Raw genomic sequence first — 24,137 nt, forward strand, 5'->3', positions numbered from 1 at the left:
AGTTTAATTGGTTTGACAAATAGCTGATGCATTTACGACTGAGGTTTAACCGCATCAAAAATAAATACGAACATTTTATTAGTTTCAGATACTTATAATATATATCCAGCAAGTGATAATATCAACCTATTGATATATTTAATCTGAATTTCTCACCCTTTTCATATATCATGAAGCATGAAATAGTGACCTATTTCAGCGGCTCATCCCTACCAGTCATTACATAGGAAGTGCCCCCCCCCCCCCCCCCCCCCCCCGAGACCACACTAGGCACTATAAAAACGGTTCCCCAAGATTAACACACAGCCTATATATATATGGCGTAAAAACATGGTTACAATATTAATAAAAACAAATACGAACTGAAACATCTTTCTTATTTCTTCTTCTGAAAAGGATTCAGTTTTTTCATTAGAGTTTTAACTTTTCCTTCCTTTTCCTTTTCCTCTTCAACTTCTTCAGGTTGGGTGTGTTTCTTCACTCCAACTGTTTTAATGATTTCCTCCAAACATTTAGCACCTTTATCAACATTTACCAGAGCTTGGACCAGAACACGTATAGTTGGCCGGACTCTCTGGTCTTCTCTCCATTGAAATAATATATCTTTACATTGTGCTACTAAATCCCGTCCATTGTTGTACTGTATAATATCTATTGATGTTATTGGTAATCCTAATTCTATACCCAGTTGGAAGGATACAACACCTATTACATGTGCCAGTCTATCTAATATTTCATCTGTTGGTATTAAATCCATGTATTCTTCATTGATAACTGTAAAAACAATTACAATGGTATTTATTATTAAGACCCACTGCCATCTGGCACTATCATATTCCGTACTCATTGAACCTTGAAATCAGGGTTAAAATTGTAATTCCGCATATAATTTTAAGTTCACTCCACAATGAATATGCATAATTACTAGTAGTCTTAAGTTGAAATGCCAACCACTTTATGCCAAACTGTATTTATTATCATTACATTTAAATGTGCAGTGTACTATAAAATTAGAATCTTTTTGTTTTAATTATAGTTTTTAGGTTTAGATCATAATGAGCATGTGTACTAAGTTTCAATTTGATGTTACACGAGATGAATTGTATCTATCTTATTATCACAAAGGTGACCATTGCAAGGTTAAAACAATATCCGTAAGAGTCGATTAAGTAATATCTGTGTGCTGAAGTTCTCTTAAATTAAAGGATGCATTTAATGTTACAAAAAGAATGCCTGTTTCTGGATAAAGATCAAAGAATACATGTTATAGGTAAAACCAAGGAATGCATATAACAGGTTATAGATCATAGATTGCATTGTACTGGTTACGGGTCAAATAATGCATGTTACTGTCAATACTGAAAACATTATATATATTCCAGGATATTTTCGTAGAGTTCGGTATTGTTGTTATTTTACTTTGTAAATCTCATCATGATTTCTTTTATAGAGGGTTACTGCTCATAAGAAATCTATTAAACCAAAAGGTCCATGTGGGAAAGTTAAAGTCATTTCTTTGCAAGTTGTACGGACTGCATCACTAGTTGCTTGTCCGTTATGGAATATCCGTTTCACAAATGATAACAGATATGTTCATAAAGTCATGACAGCAATCCACTTTTACAGAATGTGACATACCGAATTAGACTTATAAACGAGTGTTTATTAATATGATCAACACAAATAATGCCATATGTGCTTTCCCTTTCAGAGAATCCGATATCACCCCCGTTTACAGTACGGTTTGTGAAGGTCATCAAATAGTGTTCTATGTTCATGTGTGTCTGTTTGTCTGTCTACCTTTCAGCCTCAGTTTTGTCAGTTTATTTCCGACTTATCTAAGATCTGAGAATTCATGTTACTGGTTACAGACCATAGAATGCATGCAAACAGTTCATAATCAAACATTACATCCTACGTGTTACAGGTTAACGAATACAAGGTATTGGTTACATATCAACGAATACAAGGTATTGGTTACATATCAACGAATACAAGGTATTGGTTACATATCAACTAATACAAGGTATTGGTTACAAATCAACGAATGCAATGTTAAAGTTACAACTCAACTAATGCCAGGTACTTGTTACAAATCAACGAATACAAGGTACTGGTAACAGATCAATGAATGAAATGTACTGGTTGCATATCATATATAATGCATGTTATTTGTTACATTTCAGGGAACACTTTATTTATAAAACAGAAGCCGGTCCACATATTTATCAATGTATAAATGTATGTATTAATAGTTGTCATCACAGTATCAAGATTAAATCATATCTAGGCTTCAATGATAATCATAACCAGATATTTTCTAAATACATACCACAATGACCTTTTCTGATTCTTTTTACCTACAAAATATGTTGTATTTTATACAGAAATGAACAACAGGTTCGGTATGGTATGGTTTTTGTCTGTGTCTTAACGTTGTAAAATTTTACCCCAACTTACTTGTTAATGATATTTAATGATCAAGACCGTTACTAGTTTACTAAGATAGTATAAAAATAAATGCCGCACATATATGTCATATCTTATTTTTCATTAATAATTTTCCAGGAAACCAATATCTTCTAAAAGAGACGCAGAAGATACTAAATTGACATTCACACTCATTACTCCAAATATTCATTTTTGTAACAATGATCTTGAACTTTGGACTTTAGCCGACTTACTGTTTCATATGTTGTCTCTGCGCAAGTTTCATTAACTTTAGCATGTTTAGCAAGGGACCACAACAGAAACAATTCTCAAAACAAATATATTTTATTATTAGTCAGTGATCTTTAATTTTAAGATCAAGGAACAGTAAATGGGCTATGTCACAGAATGTTATATACTTTTGCATACATCCTTGACTTGCTGAACTATAACTAAAAATCGAAAAATAATGCATTCATCCCATTTATTTGTACGGTAGTCCTGTCATGTAACGTTGTCATTTCAATGCTATATTTAACATTGACATACAAGCAGGAGGTTTGGCATGCCACCAAACCAGGTTCCACCCGCCTTTTTTTCTTAAACTGTTCTGTTCCAAGTAAGGAAAATGGCCATTATTATATTATAGTTAGTTTCTGTGTGTGTTATATTTTAATGTTGTGTTTCTGTTGTGTCGTTGTTGGCCTCTTATGTTTGTTACGTTTCCCTCAATTTAAGTTTGTATCACGGATTTGTTTTTATCTCTATCGATTTTCTCAATGAGTTTCGAACAGTGGTATACTTCTGTTGCCTTTATTTACCAATCCGTTATTCAGTTAGTCGTGAAAAAACGCAAAAAAACAATGTTTTTAAAGGCCTATAAAGCGATAACGTTATGCTTATTTTGACGTTTTTTGTTTTTTTTATATAGAATATTCCTTTATAATTCGGTGACCCCATGATTATGTTATATCATTTAAACAGAAATTCATGTACCAACACGTCAACATAGTTTTTTAAGAGATTGTATGTGCTTCGGAACAAATATCTATCCCTTTTGAAGAAACTAAGAAGACTAACAAAGGCCAGAGCTTTCAACCCTCCTTCTATACCTCTAGCCAATGTAGTAAAAACAAACACACATAATACGCACAGTAAAACTTTAAGAGAAGTCCTAGTCCGAAGTCCCGTTAGTAGTTTAGTATTATACAATCATAAAATATATGAGAAGAACATAACCCGTGTCATGCCAACAACTGGTTTTCGAATAAATGTGTTTGATTCCAATGACCCTCTAAGTTAATCAATATTAAAGCCAAAATATGCAATCTTTAATGACCTGACAACAGTATCGTAACTATATCCCTTCTTAATAAGTCTGTTTAAAGGTTTTATTACCTGTTGAGGCGAATACTGACATTGTTGTGTTTTGTAGATAATATTCCCATAAAAGATTGAATGTGAAATACCTGAACGTTTAAGATGTCTGCATGTTGAGTTATATTTAGAAAATATGTCCTTGTACCGATGATAAAATTTAGTAAATGTTTTGACTAGTTTGTGATATCGAAAACCCTGGTGTAATAATTGTTCAGTAATACATAAATATATCTCGCTAAAATCTAATATGGTGTAGCCTATTTACTGTAACTTGACCTTAATCTATTGATCAAAGTGCTTTTATATGTCTTATATCACATTTTTATTCCAACCAATCAAAAGAACTTAAGGAACTCTCTTAAGAAACCAATTTTACATAAAACTTCTATTTCATATCAGTGATCATAAACTTTAATCTATGATTTACAAAATAAATAATCTGTTTTCCTTTCAAATGATGCAAGGGAAACGCAAGTGGTCATACACATATTTAATAATGCACTGAACGTCGGATGTTTAGAAGAAAGTACAGAAATGATAATATGTACTATAAATGGGGTCTATGGGCATTTTTTTTAAGGCATTCAAATTGATAAAACCAGAGGATTTCAAAAATCTGACAAAAATTCCAAAACATGAGAAGCCAACATCCTTAAGGACAATAAGGACCATAACTCTGCAAAACAAATCAGCGGACTGCAACAAAATTTAAACTTGATACGTAACTGGTCATGATAAAACTATATATACCAAATATCAAACATGACAAATCAATATCTTTCAGAATGAATAAAGGGTGTGGAAAACTAATTTGCCTGACTGACGGATGGACAGACAAAATGCAAATCTGAAGTCCCTTTCGATAAATTTGTCGGAAGAATACTCATTCTGATTTGGGAAATAGAATAATACTACAGAGAAAAGTCAAATATTTTAATTGTTTTAATCAAAATAAATATATTTTTTAATTTTTTGTGTTCATTATTTAAAATGTTAATTTCATGTTGGTGTGCATTCTAAAAGGTGTAACGATAAATTAACAGTGACAATTTTATTACCAAAAAAATTACAAAATTAAGGACACGTCAAGGTAATATACAATATTTAAGGTAAATTTGTATACTTTTTTCATTAATTCCACACTAATTGATAAAAAATAGTTGGGCACACACCTCAATAGTGAAACTTGTTCTGATAAATTTGCAAACAATATCTTATGCAAGACATTTAATACATGTAACCAACCCATATACAAAAACCCAGAAAGTGTTGAAATATTGTTTTAAAACAAAGAAAACATCGAACAAAAAACCTATTCCTTATAGCAAAAATTTGTAATGCGAATAGTATTATTTGACATTACATAATTTGATAAGTGCAGTATATTTTAATAGTTTACCTGACACAGTGTGTGAGTAGTCAAATCCATATCTTGTAAAGCTTTTGCTATGTTAATGAATCTTCCTGAATACTTTTCTCTCCAAAGGACCAGTACTCTATACTTTACAATGTCGACGAATTCATAATCAGATCTAAGTTTTTCCCATTCGTGCAAAGTCATACCAAGATGTATAGCCAACTCTCGTATTACGGTTTCCTCACATCGTGATGAAAATCGTTGAAGTTCAATATCACTTGGAATTTGATTCAAGGCATCTTCTCGTAAACCTAAATTTGAATAAAATTGCTTCAAAATGCAAATACAGTAAAACAACTCTTACTGTAACAAGTATATTACTTATGATCTTTTACAAATACACAGCAAGTATGAATGTTTAACCTGAATACCAATGAAAAAGTAGACACTGGTTGTCCTATCTGTGGAGCAAATACACAAAACGTATTAATGTATGACCCGGATACCCATGAAATACGAGACACTGGTTGTTCTATCTGTGGATCAAATACACAAAAAGTAGTAATGTATGACCCGGATACCCATGAAATACGAGACACTGGTTGTCCTATCTGTGGAGCAAATACACAAACAAGTATTAATGTATGACCCGGATACTCATGAAATACGAGACACTGGTTGTTCTATCTGTGGATCAAATACACAAAAAGTAGTAATGTATGACCCGGATACCCATGAAATACGAGACACTGGTTGTTCTATCTGTGGATCAAATACACAAAAAGTAGTAATGTATGACCCGGATACCCATGAAATACGAGACACTGGTTGTTCTATCTGTGGAGCAAATACACAAAAAGTATTAATGTATGACCTGGATATCCATGAAATACAAGACACTGGTTGTTCTATCTGTGGAGCAAATACACAAAAAGTATTAATGTATGACCCAGATACCCATGAAATACGAGACACTGGTTGTTCTACCTGTGGATCAATACACAAAAAGTATTAATGTATGACCCGTATACCCATGAAATAGGAGACACTGGTTGTCCTATCTGTGTAGGATACTCGACTGAGGGGTCAGTGTATTTAATTCTGCTGCAGATGCCTTAATATTGTTTGCAAACATCAATAGATATAAACAATTCATCAAAGTTTTTTTTGCAAATTAATGAAAGTTTTTTTGAGTTATTGTCCTAAAACTGAAAAATCCCACTTTTTTATGAATAAAACCCCATAACTCGGAAAAGGAAAATATTAAAAGATTGAAAGGGACGTCAATAGCTATAAACAATTCAATAACGTTTCATGCAATATTGACTAAAGCGTTTTTGAGTTCTGGTCCAACATGTTGACGACAGATAACGATATGACATACTACGTCCCGTAAAAGGACGTATAAAAACTATTTACAATATTGTATACATCAGTAAATACTTATTATGTACTATTTACCTTGACAGTTTATTTCACATTCTTCTTTTGCCTGAAAAAAATATTGGTGGATACAAAAATTAGTATTTACAAAAAACAATGGATACAACAGTATGAGGTTAAGACTTGAGTTATTCATAGTTAAGTGCCAGTCTGCCTAAGAATTAGGCAGTGGTGAAAACATGACAAAAAAAACCCACCCAAATTGACATTGATTTTAGTTCATAATATGTAGTTATGCACAAAAATAACATTCATTTCTGTTTTCTTCTCTGGTAAAAGAAGATACAATTTTGTTGAAATGCACTAGAAATTAACGAATAAGGGGAGATAACTCTGTAATTTGCTATCATTTTAACCAATTGTCTAACCAAGTTATTTGATATTACCAGACACACACAAACAAAAGACTAATACTTTTTAACTCAGGATGATGGTTAGTATTAAATAGTATGATTAACTCGGTGGGTTTTTTCTTTAATATCATGTTTTAATTTTTACCTGAATTGCCTGATTCTTACAAAGACTGGCACTTAAGTGATGGTAAAATTGTTAGCATTGCCTGTCTATTTGATTTTACATGTTTACAACTATTGCAAATTTGTTTCAGGATGATAATAAACAATGATTAGTCCTATTGTTTATAATGTGAGGGTTACCTATCCATTATGAGCCAAACAATGGCATGTAACATATATATTATATGTACAGCTGTTATTGTCAACTCAGTAAACAATCACTAATCATGTACTCCTAAAAAAAACCTACTCCTTATCAAAGCTATTTACAATCAAAACGGTCATAAAAAACAATTGAAATTATAAACATAGTGTGCTGACAACTTCCTTTTAAAGTTTTTGTTTGCTCCTACGCAAAACTTTATGGAATACTTGTTGTTCACTGCTCTTCAACTGAATCGTTGTTTAGCCTTCCAATTATTTAAATTGGAGCACCAGTCATACAGATACCTACATATTGTGTGGGGGACTTATACACCTTAGTCTTGGTTAATGTTACCCATTTTGATTCCTTCTTTACTTTTTACACAACGTTGTAGACTTGGTGTAACTAAGATAATTATACATATTGCATAGACACCTGTATTTTGTTGGTCTGCATGGTGCGTTCTCGAAATAGTTTGGTTAGATTTGTAATTACTGTATCATTGGCATTTAACCTCAAATCCTATTTTATTCAACAAAACATATTATGGTTCAAAATAAAAACAGACCTATGACTTGCATTGGTAGACCCTAATGTAAAACAAACATTATAATTGCTACGTTTTGCAACTTTGTGAATACGTCTTTAACCCTGTAACTAGTAATCATGGTAATGCTCACAATATTTTTCAATCCCAGAATTCATTATTGACATACGGAGAAAAGCTTGTACTTTTGTTATGTTCCCTTGTGAGGTATGTAACACGCAAATATTCTTGTAAGATCAGTCACACAGGAATTTAGCTTGCATGTTTGTAATTTTATTTTATTTAACACGTTGTTTTCTATTTTTAGAGATTGCATAATCAAACCACAAGTCAGCACTCTATGAGTTGATTCAAGAATTTATTATATACTTTCAACTTAATAGTTCTAATTTACCTGATCTTGATTCCAAATATTCCACTTGTCTTTAGTATGTACAATCTGATGTTTATTACAGATCCATTCATCAGTTGTGAATGCTGCCTCTTCAGTTATATGGCATTCTAACCTGGAGCATGCATATTCAATGTGGAAGGGTAGTTTTTGGCTGATAGATGTGGCCTGGATTGTGGACTTATAGAATTCTGAGATTCTCTCCAATGTTGTATACATGCATTCCTTGATACCAGTGGCTATATCTGGTACAATCAGTCCATTGGAGGTTTCGTGGACTATGTAAAGCAATATCTTGTTGCCTTCAACACATACAACAATATCATGTGCTTTATCGAATGATAATCCAATGAACCCTGAAAACAGGAGTTGTTTTCCTTCATATGTCTTCACGGTCCACATACTTAGACATGCGCTAATGAGACGATTTGGTAAGGCTGGTGGTATTATTGTTCCTTTGAAAACAAAAGCTAGACTGATGGCTTTGTCTGAGGTACATTCATGGGTCATGAAGCTTGTGTCATTTCTTTGAGTGAGCATACAGGGAACAAAGAAGTTTTCCACTGGTAACCGACTTCCTGTATTAGTATCATACCTACGCTGCTCTGATAGAATATCAAGGTGGATAAGCATATCAAATATGAACTCTTTGTAGGGGGATATCTTATTGAAATGCTTTTGTTCCCAAATAAGATACAGATCTTTTCTTTGTATTATTCCACTTCCTGACATCCTTTCGAAAGTATTTCTTATAAGACCTTTCTTTGGCCAGAAGGCAATATCTATAAAGTAAAATTCAAACAAAGTACAAATTGAAAATTTTTTTAAACAGATCTTATGATAAAAAACAAGCTCAAAACACAAAAAGAAAAAAATTATTTGAAGGAAATAATTCTGTGACCTCCAAAAAGAGTTTACTATTGATGTCAGGACATACATGTGACTAATTTGTAAATCTTGTCTTGCTGATAATGTCGGCTTTTTTTTTTGTTTCCATCTTTCTTCATATTTTTTAACTAAATAGGCAAAGATTTAAAACAAAAGACCGGTATCATTTGCCATGTAAGGACACTCACTCCTATAAAACGACGTCTGACAGTTTTTACAGAATAGCTTATTACAAGATATCAACCTTTTGATAATGTTTGGCACTGTCATATTTTCTCTCATTTCATTTTCATTACAATAAACAAAGCTTGCATTTCGTCCCTATGTTCAATCTTTAAACCCGTTTTAAAAAAATATATACTCTAATGACACTGATAATGACTTTGGTCTAATTTGTTTAAGTTTTGCTAAGAGGTTTACATACATTACGATGATGTTTTGTATAGGTTAACGAACAACAAATAGTGAGAAAAGAGGTGAACAAGGGATACTAAACAGATCTACAAATTAACAAACATAACAGATTGCATTAAAAGTAAAAAGAATACATTGTTGACAATATAATGAAATTTTATGCAACTGTTAGGAATATGACTGTATTCGATTCGTCTGATGTGTTTCAGCTTTTGATTTTGACATTTAAAATAAAAGACTTTCCGAAGTTCAGTACTTTTGTTATTTAACTTTTTAGTTCAAAAAAGCACTTTCATGATTTATCAATGATATTTGAGATTCGTTTTTAATTTTCGAATTGGGTGGATATTTTTTTTTAGTGTTTCTGTACTTTTTGTTATAACAGAATTGAAACGTTTACAGTCAACAGAAAGACTTGTCAATCTAGCTGGATATCATATTCTGACTCGGAGCGTTCTAGTCATAACGCATACTCTTGATGCGTACTAAGCAGACAAAATGTCAAATATCAATGTTCGTGTATTTAGTTTGACTAAATTTGGGGTTCGAGTCAAACTTGATACTACAATTAATGACTTTATTGAAGTTTTTAATTTTTTTGGTTCAATAAATATATTCGAGATCTCATATTGATAAAAAAAATATGGTAATATGCAATGTTTTCTTCTACAAACTACAGGGATGACCTGATCATTAAGATAAAGGCAGAAAGTAGGAAGATCTTAATGTTCTGATCATGTTTGACCTACTTCTATTTTCCCTATCTATCATACGTAAAGATATTGAGACCATTAATACATGTTAACCTTATGTATTATTTTGCAGCCATTTGAATGACTGACAGCAGCGATACAAGCACAAACTCTTTAGAAAAGATACTCCAATGAACATTTGGTTGCAACTGTTTTAGTAGTTTCAGAGAAGAACATTTTTGACATCAAGAAATGGCAATTGTCAGGTGATTTAGTCTTTGTTTCACTGCCTTTTGTATCTGTGATTGTATATATGTAAGGCCTTTTATCTTAAAACTTTCATTTGTACACCTTCAAACATCCTATCCAGTATTATAATTGGTTGATTTATGAGTCTGTATTTGAGAATTTTTCTAGAAAGTTTTAGAACTTCAAATTTTTAGTTTTGAAAGTCTTTTGAATTGTTTTGACAATCATCTAGCCTAATTATAAAAAAGAAGATGTGGTATGATTGCCAAGGAGACAAATGTCCACAAGAGACCAAAATGACACAGACATTAACAACTATAGGTAACCGTACGGCCTTCAACAATGAGCAAAGCCCATACCGAATAGTCAGCTATAAAAGGCCGCGATATGACAATGTAAAATAATGAGATTATTAGCATATACCTGACTGTGTTTGATGGCCAGGGAGAATATACAAGTTGATAGTATATCATATAATACCTGTAACAAAGGATCTCATCACTTCGACCAGAAGCAGCGGACTGATGATCACATAACCTTTCAACTGTGGGGTATCAAAATAGACTAATTTCCCCAGTGAGTGGTGAAATTGTAGAAAATCTCTCAGCTCTTCATTTGATAAGACAGACACCTTGCTGATGGAATTCAATTCTTCAACTTCTCTCAATGACAATACTTGTTTCCCCTTTACAACCAGGTTAGCAATCTCAAGTTCAAGGGGAACAGATGCATTGGGCATTGACTCTCCCCAACATGGATGTTGAAAGGTAAGATCTGTGATTGCTTTCTTAAGGACATCGATCTCTGGGTCTGTGTTGTCTGTTGCATTAACAAATATTTGATTGTCGATGACCAGATGTTCTCGTCCTTCATGATCTTTAAATAACTCTTCTACTCCGTTATATAACTCGGCACGCCGTGTTTCAATATCCTCCTATTAAGAAATACAGAAGTACAGAGAGTAATAAGATTATATGGTGAAATGCAATGTATGCACTGACTCAGTTCCTTTAAAACTAATTTATCACTGAATCCATTAATCCAAAATAAAAAGTTGATGATCTAAGACATGTTTAATATTCCTAAACAATTGAACTAGAGGCTCTAAAGAGCCTGTGTCGCTCACCTTGGTCTTTGTGAATATTAAACAATGGACACAGATGGATTCATGACAAAATTGTGTTTTGGTGATGGTGATGTGTTTGTCAGACTTGGGGTAATTGTAATTGTAATCGTTAATCAGCTGTAATTGATTACAATTTTTCAAGTAATCATTGTAATCATTAATCAGCCAAAAATCTGATTACATGTAATTTAATTTAATCAATTACTTTTCAAAATACCCTGTAATCCTGATTACTTTATGATTACATTCTGATTACAATGAAAAAAATGTACATATATATATTTGATAATAAATGTTATATTCAAGTAATACTTTTCTTTAACCCTTAATTATAATCTTTTGTTAATGTTGTGATTTTTGTCAACTTTGAATTGACAGGTAGGAAACCAATTAAGGTTTGTTTTTATTGCAATTACCAATTGAGTATAGCTGTAGGACAATATAAATGGTTAAAGATAAATCAGACATGTGATCATTTATCTAATTAGCACAAAATTAATTAAAAGTTGGACAAATATCTTGTTTAAAATAAGCAAATTTTTGTATGTATCTGGACTGGACATGTAAAATGCAATGATTTTTAGTACTTGTATTTTGTTTACAATTTGATTAAACTGGTAACTTTATTTCGTCCATATTTTAACTTGCATAAACAGTACCTTGAAACAAATATAAATTAAAATCTAGAATAGGTCAGAAGACAAACAACAAACTCTTTTTATAAAGCTATATTCAATTGAAGTCAAAATGATTCAGAGATCAATGATGATAAAGTGCAATGGGTCATAACCAGTGACACAATTTCATGTATGTATGAAGTGAACTTGTGTGGTTTATTAAATAGATGAAGTTTGAAGTTATCATTTTATAATATAGCAAACAAAATACTTTCTAAAAAATGCTATAGTTATATTAAACGTTTATTCATTCACATCATACAAAATGTTTTTTTTTTAAATTCATTGTAATCAGATGTAATCATGATTACTTTGCCAATGTAATCATTAATTTAATCAGACACTTTCAGAAATGATGTAATCATTAATTTAATTTAATCGTACAAATGACAAAGTAATTGTAATTTAATCAATTACATTGAAAGTAATCGGACCCATCTCTGGTGTTTGTAGATCTTACTTTACTAAACATTCTTGCTGCTTACAATTATCTCTATCTATAACAGTACTTTCTGTGGAAAATGTTATTGAAAATCTTCAAATTTTAACAAAATTGTTAAAAATTGACTATGAAGGGCAATAACTCCTTAGGGGGTCAATTGACTATTTTGGTCATAGTGACTTATTTTTAGTTCTTACTTTGCTGTACATTATTGCTGTTAACAGTTTATCTCTATCTATAATAATGTTCAAGATAACAAAAAAAACAGCAAAATTTCCTCAAAATTACCAATTCAGGGGCAGCAACCTAACAACCGATTATCCGATTCATCTGAAAATTCCAGGGCAGATAGATCGTGACCTGATCAACAATTTTACTTCCTGTCAGATTTGCTCTTAATGCTTTGGTTTTTGAGTTATAAGCCAAAAACTGCATTTTACCCCCATGTTCTATTTTTAGCCATGGCGGCCATCTTGGTTTGTTGACCGAGTTACTGGACACATTTTTTTAACTAGATACCACAATTATGGCTAAGTTTGGTTAAATTTGGCCCAGTAGTTTCAGAGGAGAAGATTTTTCTAAAAGATTACTAAGATTTACGAAAAATGGTTAAAAATTGACTATAAAGGGCAATAACTCCTAAAGTGGTCAACTGACCATTTTGGTCATGTTGACTTATTTGTAGATCTTACTTTGCTGAACATTATTGCTGTTTACAGTTTATCTCTATCTATAATAATATTCAAGATAATAACCAAAAACAGCCAAATTTCCTTAAAATTACCATTTCAGGGGCAGTAACCCAACAACAGAATGTCCGATTCATCTGAAAATTTCAGGGCAGATAGATCTTGACCTGGTAAACAATTTTACCCTGTCAGATTTGCTCTAAATGCTTTGATTTTGAGTTATAAGCCAAAAACTGCATTTTACCCCTATGTTCTATTTTTAGCCATGGCGGCCATCTTGGTTGGTTGGCCGGGTCACGCCACACATTTTTTAAACTACATACCCCAATGATGATTGTGGCCAAGTTTGGATTAATTTCTCCCAGTAGTTTCAGAGGAGAAGATTTTTGTAAAAGATACCTAAGATTTACGAAAAATGGTTAAAAATGGACTAAAAAGGGCAATAACTCCTAAAGGGGTCAACTGACCATTTCGGTCATGTTGACTTATTTGTAAATCTTACTTTGCTGAACATTATTGCTGTTTACAGTTTATCTCTATCTATAATAATATTCAAGATAATAACCAAAAACAGCAAAATTTCCTTAAAATTATCAATTCAGGGGCAGCAACCCAACAACGGGTTGTCCGATTCATCTGAAAATTTCAGGGCAGATAGATCTTGACCTGCTAAACAATTTTACCCCATGTCAGATTTGCTCTAAATGCTTTGGTTTTTGAGTTACAAGCCAAAAAATGCATTTTACCCCTATGTTCTATTTTTAGCCATGGCGGCCATCTTGGTTGGTTGGCCGGGTCACGCCACACATTTTTTAAACTACATACCCCAATGATGATTGTGGCCAAGTTTGGTTTAATTTGGCCCATTAGTTTCAGAGGAGAAGATTTTTGTAAAAGTTAACGACGACGGACGACGACGACGGACGACGGACGACGGACGCCGGACGCCGGACGCAAAGTGATGGGAAAAGCTCACTTGGCCCTTCGGGCCAGGTGAGCTAATAAAAACTAAATAAGGGCGAGCAAAATGACAGTGAACCATTTATTGGTTGTTCATTTAAAACAATTAAGGATTCATGAGTCCAACTTCTAAAGGCAAAAACATATGATATTTAACGAAACAACATATTTAGTGGGGCGGATTAGTATCGAATTTGACAAAATCATGCAAAGGGTGATACAATCATAGGATTTGGCACATACGTTCTTTATGGTGTACTTTATTATATCAGAGGAGTAGCTAACATGTTTCTGTATTTTTTCATGATGGCTATCTTGAATATAAAATTGACATCATTTTGCAAAATGTTTTTAATTTGATAACAATTCGACACCTTTTGAATGAAATAAAGGTCATGACAACTACGTCTAATACAACAAAATGACCTGAACATATGTCAAACACACAGTCATTGTAAAAAAAAATCACCACTTCCGGTTAGGGTTGTAAAAGTTCATACAATCAAGATGAATAATAGTGGTAAGAATTTGATGTAAAAATGTCGATTATCCATGCCAATCGCTCAGACAAGACAGGCGATGTTCTTGTGTGACTGACGTTCCCCATGATTAACCAACTTGATATGCAGCTCATTTGGTGTGCTCAAGCAATGCAGCTGTGGTAGGCGGAATTATGCCATACTGTCTTTGTTTGGCATACCATCAAATCAAGCCAAGATTCAATAATGGCAAATAATGTTGTGTTTCAGTCGTACATGCCTACAATAAATGCCTTTCTCAACTCTATATCAGCTTCACTGACGAATGTAGGTTTTTTATTCAATCGCTCAAACACCTCGGTTACATCCTCAAATAGTTCTCACGTCTGTTATGCCTACATCTTACCAAATACACGACAAGTGTCGCATCCAGTTAAAGCGTAGAAAATGGCAAAAACATACATTAAGGACCAATAAGAAGATCATTTTCGTAAATCAAAAACATATCGCATGTTTTTTTTTGCTTTTCTAAATGCGACCCAAAGTTTTTCAGTTTGTAGTGTCTTGAATAAAGCTGAGCTGAGCTGATTATCAGTGTCGACTTAAAACCCTCCAAGTAACACTTTTGTTATGAACCAAAGTTCTTGTATCTGCTTGCTCGTGGTTACAAGGATCACTCATACTCATTCTGTAAACTCACGGATATATAGTCGTAGTTAAGAATGGCAGTACCATCTTCGAACATAATAAGTGGTTCTGGTTTTGTTTTAAGATAATTATGCTGATGAGCATTAGGGAGTTCATGTACCTTTTTAAATTTGGGTTTACTTGATAATATCATCTGATCCCTTCTTACGTCAACATATTCTGTCATCAGATGTTGCAAATAGAGATTCCAGTCCCATGAAATATGATTTTGATGTTGTTGAAATGGGGTTGTTGCCTATGTTGTCGATCTCAGTTTTGGTTAATACTTTGCAACCAAATAAAGGCGGCTAGTTGAGTCGATATTTCTATGTAATGTGTCTATAAGCTGTCTCTTCCTGATTTATGCAAAGAGTAATAATCCACCTTCTGGGGGGTTTGCATGGCAATTAAACAGTAATAGACAGATCTAAGTCGAAAATTGAAGAAACGTAGTCAAATGCGATGTATTATCAGGTCCATGCGCTATAATTGTTCACCAACTGTAACAAAGGAGGTATACTGTCATTAATATATTCAGAGACTAAGGATCCCGAAAATGTTGTCTTCTTGGTATTTTATTATCAGCAATCATTTCGGTCGTCTTTTCATATGCATATGGTGTCATTGTAATTACAGGCAAACGTAATTGCTGGTCCTATATCTTTTCCTTACATCAAAAGGACATCTCAAGTACTAGCATCTTCTGCAACGACTTCATATTAAGGGCGTAGAGCATGTAGTGTGTACATTTGCAGAAGAAGATTCGAGTTATGTCAATCTTTGTCGTAAAGGTTTGCCATGACGTCTGCTAATCGGAACACCACTGACTAATCAGAATTTCGTTGAGTTTTAAAGATGTATGTAACCAGATCAGCTAATGTACTAGTAATTTCTTTAATAATATTTTCCTTCTGAGTACATCTGCTTTCGTCCTCTGTTTGTATCTTCTTTGCTCTCTCCATATAAACAACAACGAGACAAGACGGGTTATACTTCGTTTCTTGTGCTACTACATCACCAATACATAGTTTCGCCAACGTCTGTTCATTCTGTAGAACTGTTCATTAATCCACCACTTAACAAAGTTCAGTTTCATTGTCATTGCGGATAAATGCAACTGTTTAAAACTAATGAAACATTATGCATTTTTTTAAGGGATCAAGTTGTTGATCTTTCGAACAAAGTGTACTTCAATACACCTTAGGGGACTTGCATTCACTCGAACTTCCAGATGGCATTGGTGACATATGGCGTTTCTTGGCCTATCTCAAGTTTTGTAATGTAAAACTTCATTCCGTAAAAGTCATGATACTTACCCTTTTACGTTTCCATGTGCTTTCAATTCACTGTCAATCGTTTAATCGCCGAATATTTTAAGGGTTACGGAGTGCATTTACTTCATGAAAAGTGTGATATTTTTGCCAAATATTGTATATCCTTCAGCTAACAATTTCAATGGGGTAGTTGTGTCTGCGTGGACATTGTTTAAAATCAGTTTCCCAACTATCTGTTAAGGAAGCTGACGAGCAATTTTTTTTTTCCATTTCAAAAACCAACTATAATATTTATAAAAACTAAAGAGATCAACAATGTAACGAAGATCAATTACGTAAATATTGTCTGAATAAAATATCTTAACGCTTCTGATATTCAGGTCGAGGGATTATCCTTTTACCACCTATATAGCGCTTGTTTCCATTGAATCCAATTAAAAGTCAAACCCCACTCCCCCTTGAAAACAAATGAGCACTGTTAAAGTCAATGTTCTGTTGTGAGTCCAACGAACCCCCCTTGGAAATTCCTGGCTACGGGCCTGGTCTTCCTCCTTGGTTCGGCTCTCTCGTACTTCACATTCTGTTGATTCAGGTACGACTCCATGCCATTTGAAATGGGACAATCATGGAGTATTGAGAGCACTTTATTCTTATAAAAACTGACACTGGACCAAATGCCGAGAATATCGGCAGTTATATATGCCAATGTGCTCTGGAAGTGCAAATAAATCATTTTCTAAAGACTTCTAGTGATAAGTAATTTACATTAAGTTATGACTGGTAAAGGATGACATTGACAAAGTCAAGCAACTTCACTGTGGACTAAAGCCAAGCACTGCTTAAGGACGGCCACTAATTGAAGACTTAACATTATGAATTGGTTATACATAAGGTCTAAAGACCAACCTGAACGGACGATTCAAAGAAATAACTGTCAAAGAACTGTGATTTAACCATTAATAGAATGGGTCAAATTACGAATATTTAAAAACCTGAAGTAACTTAGCCACCGATATTCGACCGGAAGTATTGTTTTATCACTATAATAGAACAACTTAACCTTAACTCACTCTATCTAGTAAGTTAAGGTTTAGTTTTCCTATTGTAATTTCAATAATTGGTACCTCACAACTCAGTATTGACAGGATATTAGTACACGGTCACCATAGCCCATCTAAAACTAAATTATAAGTATACATTAAATGAAAGAGTTTGATTGACAGCTCTAATTTTCTTTATCATCGATCATGTGACAATTTTGTTTGTGTAGATAAATGCTGGGCAGAATGTCTTTATACCATCTTCAATTATCTAATGTATGCCTTAAATCAGCTCAAATTAGATTACTTACCGTTGTTACTTTGTCTTTATGGGTAGCAACAAACAAGATCTTTGGAATGCCTGTATATACTGCCTTACAATAGGTAAGGATACAGTTGACCCAGTGTTGTAAGAATACTGAAAATAAAACATCATATCAATACAATACATCTCTAACGTCCATTTATATGGTTATTCGGGTTAAATAGCTGGCTTGAGCATGTTGAGTTTGCAATATCGATATTGGTTTCTAGTAATTCCTTGTGTTTTTTGTCTGTAACTAAATACATAAAATGTTCTTTTATTTTTAAAGGTTATTGCCATTTCAAAGTGAGTTCTCTGACTCAATGTCACTATGCATTCAATTTTGATCACTGCCCATATCACCAAGTTAACAATATGTTATTTTCCAATGAATCATGGATTAATTCCAAAAAACCATCAATGGAATTTTGAATATTTAATTTGACCGAGTTTTATGCTAAAGCAATGTTGTTGCTAATGCAATAAAGATTCATTCATTCATTCATTCAATACCTTGCGAACCCCATTTGATTGAAATATATTAAAGATCACGATTCCAAACACCTGTTTCTCTCTGGATTTTTCATTTTGTATAAAAGCTTCCGTCTGTCAGCATGTTTCATCATTGATTTCCATCCTCTTACTTACACCCTCTGGTTCAATCGATGAATTTAGAATTCGTATGATCAGTTAACAACAAAGTTCATGTTTTAATGATTTGTAAGTCTTGAACGTGTTATATGTTTATATTAATAATAGTTATCAAAGGTACCAGGATTATAATTTAGTACGCCAGACGCGCGTTTCGTCTACATAAGACTAATCAGTGACGCTCATATCAAAATATTTATAGAGCCAAACAAGTACAAAGTTGAAGAGCATTGAGGATCCAAAATTCCAAAAAGTTGTGCCAAATACGGCTAAGGTAATCTATGTCTGGGATAAGAAAAGCCTTAGTTTTTAAAAAATTCAAAGTTTAGTAAACAGGAAATTTATAAAAATGACCACATCATTAATATTCATGTCAACACCGAGGTGTTGACTACTGGGCTGGTGATACCTTCGGGGACGAAACGTCCACCAGCAGTGGCATCGACCCAGTGGTGTAAATAGTTATCAAAGGTACCAGGATTATAATTTAGTACGCCAGACGCGCGTTTCGTCTACATAAGACTCATCAGTGACGCTCATATCAAAATATTTATAGAGCCAAACAAGTACAAAGTTGATTAATAAAATGAATAGTTTCATAATAATACCTGCTGGGGTTGGAGTCATATGCTGCCCTGGAAAGCACAAGACATCAGGAACCTGCTCATGTAATCCTTTGCTTCCATCAAAAACAACAAGAAACAAAGCTCTATAGGTCATGAAGGTCTGGTGTGTTGTATAATAAACATACTGTCCACCAAAATCCCAGAAGATGAGTCTTCCAACTTTCATCTTGTACTTTCCACTCTTTAAGACTTTTTCCATTTTTCTTCTGATTTCATCTATAGTCATCTTTGCTTTCATTTTCTGTTTCAACTGCTGTCGTGATAGAGGCACACTGGAGGATGTTTCCGGTGATAAAGGTATGGCTGATGGGGGTTGGTTAGAGATAGTATCTGATGTGTTTGATGGCAGAGGCAATGCCATAGCTTGTGATTGCTGTAGGACACCTGGATTACCCATGTTATCGTCTTTACTTCCTGATGCTTGATGTTGGTCTAACTTTTCACTTGAATTTGTTCCCTTCTCGTCTCTTGAAGTCATTAAAACCTTATTGTAAACAACATCCATGGCGTTATAACTTCCTATAAGAAGAACAAAAAAGAATTCTAGTATAAAAAGTTAAAATAAATGCTTAACTTAAAGCGGGTGATTTTCGCGGTGTGTACATTTTCGCTTATTTTCGCAGATAGAACAAAATCGCCAAAATAAATTCCGCCAATTAAAAAGCGCACATGCAATAAAATTGATAAAAGTTTTTAATCCGCCAAAATAATTACTGCCTAAATATTTTGTATACCTTTTTAGATGTCAACCGCGATATTTTACACCCGCTAAAATAATCCCCTATACGGTGTTCTATATGATGCGCTTCTATGGCATTGTACATTAGAGGGTGATAACATTCTATGTGTATATTCCTAACCCAGACTGAAAATATGTACAATAGAAGTAGGAAGATGTGGTATGAGTGACAAAGATACAACTCCCCTTCCATGTCACAAATGTTAAAAGTAAACTATCATAGCACGTTAAGGTCAAAGTACGAACTTCGACACAGAGCCTTCAATCACACCAAACAGCAAGCTATACAGGGTCTTAACATTGACAACTGTTAAACTATTCAAACAGGAAAACCAACGGTCTAGATATAGGAAGATTTGGTGTGAGTGCCAATGAGACAACTTTCCATCCAAATAACAATTTATAAAAGTAAACCATGATAGGTCAATAATATATATATATATATATATTACCCAGATGATTCGCAGGGCGCAGCTTTATAAAACCACAGAGGTCGAACCCTGAACAGTTGGGAAAAGTATAGACACAACATTCGAGCTTGATACAGCTCTGAATTTGGGTTGTGATTGAAAAGTTGACACAGCTTAGGTTTCTGACACAGAATAAATATGGTCTAATGAAATTATTTTATTTTGCTTTTGAGCAATACACTAGGATGTTGGATATTAATCTCCTTAAAAAAAATTAATGAAGAAATTTTCATTTTAATTTCTGAAATCTAAAATGAGCAAAATTGTACCACCCCACCAACAAATGTGTATCTCCCTCCCAATTTTATTTTACCTCCCCTTTACCTCATTTCAAAAATAATCTCAATTCAAATTTCTAATGGAGTTTGCAACAATAATTACTCATTTAAATACCTCATTAAATATCAAAATATAAAATGACATACAGTCATGGTTAAAATTAATATTAATCAATAGTAACTAATAACTTTTTTTTACAGCTGATCATCTCAAGACAATCATCATTTCTGTATGCATAATTTTCAAGAAGTGTGAGGGAGGTAATCAAAGGATATATATATATATCACAAGAAACGATAAACAGTTAAGAACCACATCAACAAAGACAACTACTGAACATCAGAAAGACTTGCAGCGGGACTAAAAATACCAGAGGGACAGTCACACTCATATATCGAAAACAAACTGACAACGCCATGACCAAAAATAAAAAGACAAAGAGACAAATAATAGTACATATAACAAAACATAGAAAACTAAAGACTAAGCAATACGAACCCCACCATAAACTGAGGTGATATCGGATGCTTCTGAAGGGTTAGCAGATCCTGCTCCACATGTGGCACCCGTCGTGTTTATTATGTTATTACAAATCCAGTAAAAAGTCTAATTCGGTAGGTCACATTCGTGTAAAGGTAAGGGTATTGTAGTTTCGACATAAGGAACATGTCCGATATTATCTGTGAAGCGGTTATTCCATAACAGTCAACCAACTTGTGATTGCGTCCTTAAACTTTACGAAGGGATGATTTCAACTTCACCATTTGGAACTCATGGTTTAAACAATCTAATAGGTACCGACTTTCACTTTTATAAAGAACAATAGTGTATCATCCTAACATAGAAACACACACTATAAAATATAACAAGAGTGCACACTCTGAAACGTCTCGCCTTCTTTACTAATCATAGATATTATGTTGATAGACCAAATATAAAGCTTTATTACAACTGTCACATAAACTCAACATTAACCAAGAAAACAAAACATTGATCAATGAACCATGAAAATGAGGTCAAGGTCAGATGAACCATGCCAGGCTGACATGTACAGCCAACAATTCTTCAATACAACAAATATAGTTGACTTATTGCTTATAAATTCAGAAAAACAGACAAAAACACAAGAACTTAACACTGAGCAATAAACCGTGAAAATGAGGTCAAGGTTTAATAAAACCTGCGAAACAGACATATAGATCATAAAATATTTCCATACACCAAATATAGTTGGCCTAATGCATAAAGTATTGGAAAAATAGACCAAAACTCAAAAACTTAACTTTGACCACTGAACCATGAAAATGAGGTCAAGGTCAGATGACACCTGTCAGCTAGACATGTACACCTTACAATCATTCCATACACCAAATTTAGAAGACCTATTGCATATAGTAAAAGAAAAACAGACCAAAACACAAAAACTTAACTTTGACCACTGAACCATGAAAATGAGGTCAAGGTCAGATGACACCTGTCAGCTAGACATGTACACCTTACAATCATTCCATACATCAAATTTAGAAGACCTATTGCATATAGTATAAGAAAAACAGACAAAAACACAAAAACTTAACTATAACCACTGAACCATGAAAATGAGGTCAAGGTCAGATGACACCTGCCAGTTGGACATGTACACCTTACAGTCCTTCTATACACTGAATATACTAGACCTATTGCTTATAGTATCTGAGATATGGACTTGACCACCAAAACTTAACCTAGTTCACTGATCCATAAATTGAGGTCGAGGTCAAGTGAAAACTGTCTGAGGGGCATGAGGACCTTGCAAGGTACGCACATACCAAATATAGTTATCCAATTACTTATAACACATGTATAATAAGAGAGAATTTAACATTACAAAAAATCTTAACTTTTTTTTCAAGTAGTCACTGAACCATGAAAATGAGGTCAAGGACATTGGACATGTGACTGATGGAAAGTTTGTAACATGAGGCATCTATATACAAAGTATGAAGCATCCAGGTCTTCTACCTTCTAAAATATAAAGCTTTTAAGAAGTTAGCTAACGCCGCTGCCACCGTAGCTGCCGCCGGATCACTATCCCTATGTCGAGCATTCTGCAACAAAAGTTGCAGGCTCGACAACAATTAACCTCTCACTTAGAGTAAAAATATTTGCAATTTAGCAATTTAAATTTTGATTGTAAAAAGACGCGTTGAAAAATGATGTCAAATAAAGCTATATTTTGATTGGTATTGAATATCAATTATAACTGCACATGCAAAAATGTCTTAGATATAAATGGCTTGCATGAATGATTTCCTCAATTGATTGTACATAACTAATAAATGTATCTAACTCAAAAATGACAATACATAAACAAAAGCACCCCACCCCCACCCCCAATTCCTTACCAAACAAAAAACGTCTTAAAAACAGTAAACTCAAACTGTGTATTAAAATTTGAAAGAGAATTTGCGCTGACATAACTCCTAGAACAGATACTGAATAATAATATCATGTCGAGATGCATATGTAAATATTATGTCATTAGTATTATTAAAGTTTTGTGCTGTAATTTCAGATGGGTGCAATGGCAAGCATAAGACGGACAGTTTGATGATTATGAGGGACTAACAGGTCAATATAAAAAAGAAGATGTGATATGATTACCAATGAGACAACTGTCCACAAGAGACCAAAATGACACAGACATTAACAACTATACATGAACGGCCTTCAACAATGAGCAAAGCCCATACCGCATAGTCAGCTATAAAAGGCCCCGATAAGACAATGTAAAGCAATTCAAATGAGAAAACGAACGGCCTTATTTATATATAAAAAAAAAAAAATATGTAACACATAAACAAATGACAACCACTGAAGTACAGGCTCCTGACTTGGACAGTACAACATAAGAATGAACTATACAAATCAGTTGAAAAAGGCTTAACTCATCAGATGGACAAAAATACAAGTTGACGTGGCCGGGTACTTATACACAAAAAGACACAATGCACAGATCTGAGAGTACTCACAGTTATTTGACAGCTAGTTCAAAGCCACTAACAACTATTACAAAAATTTGTAAGGGTTCCGCGGAACCCAGTGTCTAGCCTACTTTTGCTGTTAATCACACACTCATCAAAAATGATGAAAAAAATCAATAAAATTATTCCTCTCCATACTATCTTTTGATTGTCAGAAGCTTGTCCAAGTTTGGTAAAAATTCAGGCTAGTTTAAGAATCTTAAAAATGTTTTAAATACTT

General features: G+C 33.5%; 1 protein-coding gene across 1 annotated transcript in view; it reads right to left on the reverse strand.

Annotated features, from left to right (window-relative positions):
* Positions 1-274: 274 nt before the first annotated feature.
* Positions 275-24,137, reverse strand: part of LOC139483464 (uncharacterized) — a 52,741-nt gene continuing 28,878 nt past the window's right edge. The window contains exons 7-14 of the mRNA XM_071267485.1: positions 19,389-19,925; positions 18,137-18,243; positions 10,932-11,385; positions 8,212-8,990; positions 6,629-6,659; positions 5,210-5,478; positions 2,333-2,360; positions 275-774 (exon numbers count right to left, since the gene is read on the reverse strand). Of these exons, the coding sequence (XP_071123586.1) occupies positions 377-774; positions 2,333-2,360; positions 5,210-5,478; positions 6,629-6,659; positions 8,212-8,990; positions 10,932-11,385; positions 18,137-18,243; positions 19,389-19,925 (2,603 nt within the window). The 3' untranslated portion in view covers positions 275-376. The remainder of the gene's footprint in view (positions 775-2,332; positions 2,361-5,209; positions 5,479-6,628; positions 6,660-8,211; positions 8,991-10,931; positions 11,386-18,136; positions 18,244-19,388; positions 19,926-24,137) is intronic.

The sequence above is a fragment of the Mytilus edulis genome, chromosome 7, assembly GCF_963676685.1.
Source record: "Mytilus edulis chromosome 7, xbMytEdul2.2, whole genome shotgun sequence".
Taxonomy (NCBI): Eukaryota; Metazoa; Mollusca; class Bivalvia; order Mytilida; family Mytilidae; genus Mytilus; species Mytilus edulis.